The sequence below is a fragment of the Papilio machaon genome, chromosome 11 (assembly GCF_912999745.1).
Source record: "Papilio machaon chromosome 11, ilPapMach1.1, whole genome shotgun sequence".
NCBI classification, from domain to species: Eukaryota; Metazoa; Arthropoda; class Insecta; order Lepidoptera; family Papilionidae; genus Papilio; species Papilio machaon.
In genome coordinates this window covers 8,758,513-8,763,616 of record NC_059996.1, presented here as the reverse complement: position 1 = coordinate 8,763,616, position 5,104 = coordinate 8,758,513, and the positions used below count along the sequence as shown (strand labels likewise).

General features: G+C 59.5%; 1 protein-coding gene across 1 annotated transcript; it reads right to left on the bottom strand.

Moving 5' to 3' along the window:
* Positions 1 to 1,778: 1,778 nt before the first annotated feature.
* LOC106713131 lies at positions 1,779 to 3,911 on the bottom strand. Its single transcript, XM_014505841.2, has one exon. The coding sequence runs from the start codon at positions 3,909 to 3,911 to the stop codon at positions 1,779 to 1,781; it is 2,133 nt and encodes a 710-aa protein (XP_014361327.2).
* Positions 3,912 to 5,104: the final 1,193 nt, after the last annotated feature.

The window sequence follows — 5,104 nt, the reverse complement described above, 5'->3', positions numbered from 1 at the left end:
GGAGCCGAAGGCGTTGGCGATGTCAAGTGACACCGCCATCGCCCCCTGACACCTCTCGGCCGCATCCTCCGAGAACCTTTTCAGGGCGGTCAGGGCGTCCAGAGTGGATCGCCCGGACCGGAACCCGAACTGGTTCTCGGAGAGCTGCGGCCCTTCCGTCTCCAGATGCTGGATGATCCGGGAAGCCAATACCCTTTCGAGCAGCTTCCCGGCCTCATCCAGCATCACGAGCGGCCGGTGGCCGGAAGGAGAGTCGACGGGGTGACCCTCCTTCCTCAGCAACACCAACCGCCCCTCCTTCCACACCCCGGGGAAACGCCCCTCCGCTAGACAGTCGTTAAACAGTCTGCGGAGGCGTTCCCCGAGGTGTTCCAGCGCAATGTGCAGAACCTTTCCAGGCACTCCGTCTGGCCCCGGGGCCTTGCGGGTCCCCCTGAGCCGGCCCGCCGCCCTGGCCATTTCCTCCTTCGTTATCGGAGGTGGGGCGAGAGCGTCAGGCCGATTCAGCGTCTCGATGTCCGCCGCCATGTCTCTTGTCATGCGCGGTGGTACAAAAGGGGGGCTATCCGGGAACAGCCCCTCGACCACCGCGCTAAGAACCGCCGGCTCCATCGTTTCCGTGGGGGGCGCCACCTTCAGCTTCGCCCGCACCATGCGGTATGGGCGCCCCCACGGGTCTGCGTCTAAGGTCGCCAAGAACTCCGCATAGGCAGAGTCCTTGGCGGCCTTGATCGCGCTGGAGAACGCCTTCTTTGCCGAGCTCAGCTCGGCGTGAAGGCGTTCTAGCTCCTCCTCTGTTCGGTTCCGCCGTCTGCGGCACCGGGTGAATGCACGTCGGGCGGCGTTACTGGCGGAGCGCAGGGCGGCTAGGTCCTGCGTCCACCAGTACACGCCTTCCCGGGGCGCGAAGCCACGTCGCGCCCTGGGCATTCCGGCGTTGCAGACGGCGGTCAGATCGCGGCGAAATCTCACCGCCCTCTCGTCGACCCCCACCGTTTGGGGGGGTTCCTCCGCCCATGCCCGGACGATGGCGGCTTCTTCCGCCAGGTCAGGGTCGAGGCGCGAGAGCTGCCACTTTGGGAAGCCCTGGGCGCCTCGCCGTCCTGCCGCCGCCGTCCGGGCCTGTGACCCCTGGGGCGCGGTGGAGACCCTGAACCGGATGTACAGATGATCGGACAGGGTCTCCACCTCCTCAAGGACACGCCAACACGATATGCGTGCACCGATGCCGGGGGTCGCGAACGTGACGTCCACGACTGATCCCCCTTGACGGCGCACGCACGTGTTGGCGTTGCCTTGGTTCTCCGGAACTAAGCCGATCATGACGGCCCAGTCCCGGAGAAGCGCCCCTTTCAGGTCAGTGATGGAGGACCCCCACGCTGCGCACTTAGCGTTGAGGTCCCCCATCACGATGACCTGGGCCGGTGATGCTCTCTGCACAACCGGCTCCAGGCCATCCAGGAACCTCTCGAATTGCCGGAGGTTCCTGTTTGGGGAGAAGTAGACTCCTATGAGTACTACTTCTCCCCAGTTCACCGCCACGTAGCCCGCTCCTCGCTCCCTGAGGGAGAGGGGTTGCGGGCTCGAAGGCGGCGCCACAATGGCGACTGATCCCTCTGTGTCCCCGAACCAACTGGGTTGGGGGGGGACAAAGTAGGGTTCAGCCACGACCGCAACAGCAATTCTCCACTCTGCCAGGCACTGCATGAGCAAGTCCTGTGCCCTGGCAGAGTGGTTGGTGTTCGTCTGTAGTAGGTCGAAATGCAGGTGTCTTGGCATTAAGATACCTGCATTTCTTCCTCCTCAGCCATTCGGCAGCCGTGCGGTTGGGGCTGAGTGCGAGGCACTCTGCTCGACGACGGGGCTTTGCCCTTCACCGACGGGGGTGTGCACTTGGCACCCCCCATCACATGTGAGTGTGGGCGCCCCGTCGTTGCACACACGGTGCATTTGCAGGGGGCCTCGCACTCTGTCGACTTATGCCCTTCACTGCCGCAGCGGAAGCAGAGACGCCCGTTCTCTGCCTCCGCTGGGCATAGAGCGCGAGTGTGGCCCAGCATCATGCATTTATAGCACCTCAATGGCTGGGCCTCCACTGCTTTGACGGTGGCCATCGTCCATCCAATAGCCACTCGTCCCGCCTTCACGATTGCCTTAGCGGCAGTCGCAGGGCACTTGACCAGGGCGGAGCCTCCGCCCCAGAAACTCGGCCTGATATTGCCTACTTTCATGGAGGTGGGGGGACACCCGCCGACCGATGCCAGTTGGGCCGCCACTTCCTCAGTGGTCACCGTGTCATCCAGACCGGTGATCCTGAGGACGGCCATTTTGGTTGGGCGGGTGATGTCCGCCCAGCTGCCTACTGTCTCCACCAGGGCGGCGGCGAGGCGGTCAGCAGTTTCCTCGGGGGTGGTCCCCCCGACCTCCATCAGTTTGGAGCCGGTCATGCTCGTTCGGATCTTGACCGACTCCAAACCGAATTCCCTCAGGGATATCGAGGACCTGGCCTTTGCCAGGACCTCGGTGTACTTCGCGTCAGTCGTAGCCCCTTCCGCATTGGTCATGGTGGCCCCTTTCTTGAGGGTCACCACTATGGCCGCGGTTTTTGGGGCCACGATTTTAACGGCCTTTGGTGGGGCCGGGGCGATCTGCCGGGTTGTTCCGGCTGAGGGGGGGGAATAAGCAGCGACAGCGGCATTTCCCCTCTTCTTCCGCCGGACAACCTCGGACCAGGAGTTGCCCACAGTCTCCGTCTGGGCTTCCCCCTCTCCACTTGTTCCAGCGGTTGGGGGGGGAGGGGTCGCGTCTGCCTGTCCTGCCCCCTGTTTTCCCTTGGAGGGAGGAGGAGGCGGGGGGGCAGTCGGCCGCTTTGCGGCGCCCTTCTTCGGCGCCTTCTTTACCGCCCTGGGTGTGGGCGCCTGGGGTGGCTGGGCCTCCCCATCCACCTCCATGGCGCCTTCCACGAGCCCCGATCGGGACTTGTGACGGGGCGGCGGCGGCTGCCGTTGGTCGGCACGCAGAGGGGGCCTCATGACGGGCTCCGGAGGAAGGCGCATCTCCAGGTCTTGTAGGCGGGCATTGATCATCCCGCCTACCGACTGCAGGAGTTGCCCCTTCATTTCCTCCATGGCGTATCTTAGCACCTCCTCAAAGTTGGGCTGCTGTGGCCCTGTGGCCTCTTTCGGGGCTGCAGCGGACTTCCGCTGCGACTCCACGTACGCCTGCTTGAAGGCACGCAGCTCGTTGCGGACAATATCCAGCTCCCTTGAAAGGCGAGCATTGTCCGCGCGGAGCCTGCGCTGCTCTTCATCTGGCGTTATATCGCGGAGGCCCTCAACCGCTTCAACAACGCATTTAGTGGCCCGGTTAATCTGGCCCCACACGGTACCCTTTAGGTGGCTACTCTTCTTTATTTCCTCCTTTATTTTTTCCACGCTTTTGAGAGCCTCCTCGGCGAGGGCCTCGACCGTGCCCCTGGATAGGGCGCCAGGGGTCCCATCGTCGGAGGCTTTTGCAGAGGCCACTACGGGGCTCGTCTTCCTACCGCTTGGACGGTAGGTTGGGTCGGGGTCCTCCCCCTCACTATCCCCCCCATCAGCCAGGTAGTCTTTTGCCTCCTTGAGGAAGCTGTACACCCCTACCGGGCGCCTAACGCGGCCCCTCGTCGAAGAGGAGGCCACTTTATGCGCCACGGCCGGGGCGTCCTCATCCGCGGATGTAGCGGCCAACGGCCGTTTATGGGTCGTTCCCGTTCGGAACTTTAATGTCAAGGCCGCTGACCGCGGCTTACCTCCCTTATTTTTCCTTGCAGCGTCCTCGGTGCACGCGGCGCCCGCGGCTCCCAGTCGGCGCCCGGAGGCGCCCTCGTCCTCTGAGCACGTGTAGTCCGACATGGAGGTGTCCTCCCCCATGTCGTAAGCCGCTTTGTTTCGGTCGCTCATAGCGATTGTAGACTTTTCATAAGTAAAGTTCTACAAACACTAAGATACGCACTTAAACACTAAAAACTAAACTATTATGGTCTCTGTCCACCCTAAAAACTATATCGGTCGGCTTGTCTCACTGAGACGCATCTCCCGATATATAACACGTCGAAATCGGGGCACTTTTTGGAATTTGTCGTAAAAGTGCCACGCCCAAAACGACCGTTACAACACTTAAACACTAAAAACTTAACTAATTTGGTCTCTATCCACACTAAAAACTATATCGGTCGATTTGTCTCACTGAGACGCATCTCCCGATATATCACACGTCGAAATCGAAGCACTTTTTAGTCTTTGACGAAAAAGTGCCACGCCCGAAATAACCGTTAAAACACTAAAACACTAAAAACTTAACTAATTTGGTCTCTGCCCACTATGTATTATATATCACTAGATGCGTCTCGCCGAGGCGCATCTCCCGATGTATAACACACGTAAATCACTTCACTTTTTACCACATTTATCGAATTTTAAATGCGGAGCGACACGGAAGCGATGCACACGGTACGGCAACCTAACCTAACCTCAACCTAACCTAACCTAACCTAACCTAACCTAACCTAACCTAACCTAACCTAACCTAACCTAACCTAACCTAACCTAACCTAACCTAACCTAACCTAACCTAACCTAACCTAACCTAACCTAACCTAACCTAACCTAACCTAACCTAACCTAACCTAACCTAACCTAACCTAACCTAACCTAACCTAACCTAACCTAACCTAACCTAACCTAACCTAACCTAACCTAACCTAACCTAACCTAACCTAACCTAACCTAACCTAACCTAACCTAACCTAACCTAACCTAACCTAACCTAACCTAACCTTTTTTTTTTTTTTTTTTGTAACGAGGGAAAATACACTTCCGTACCCCTGCGCCGGGCAGTGCAATGGCGCAGGGAGTGTGGGACTCGCCTACAGTCGTTCAGCCATACCCACTAAAAACCCTCATGCCCACCTTAACGCAATGACCCGAGCTTTGTACCAGCTGAGCCATAACCAAAGCTCGGGCCGCGCGTCTGACGCCGAAGCGCCTCACCCTAAGTGGTGAAAGCCAGAGAGGCAGGATCTTTTGTGTCCTACCACCCCAGCCCCCACCGGCGGGGCCAACCG

Bases quoted from the DNA above. Each gene is read 5' to 3' on its own strand.
- LOC106713131 (XM_014505841.2), bottom strand. From the start codon at position 3,911: ATGGGGGAGGACACCTCCATGTCGGACTACACGTGCTCAGAGGACGAG.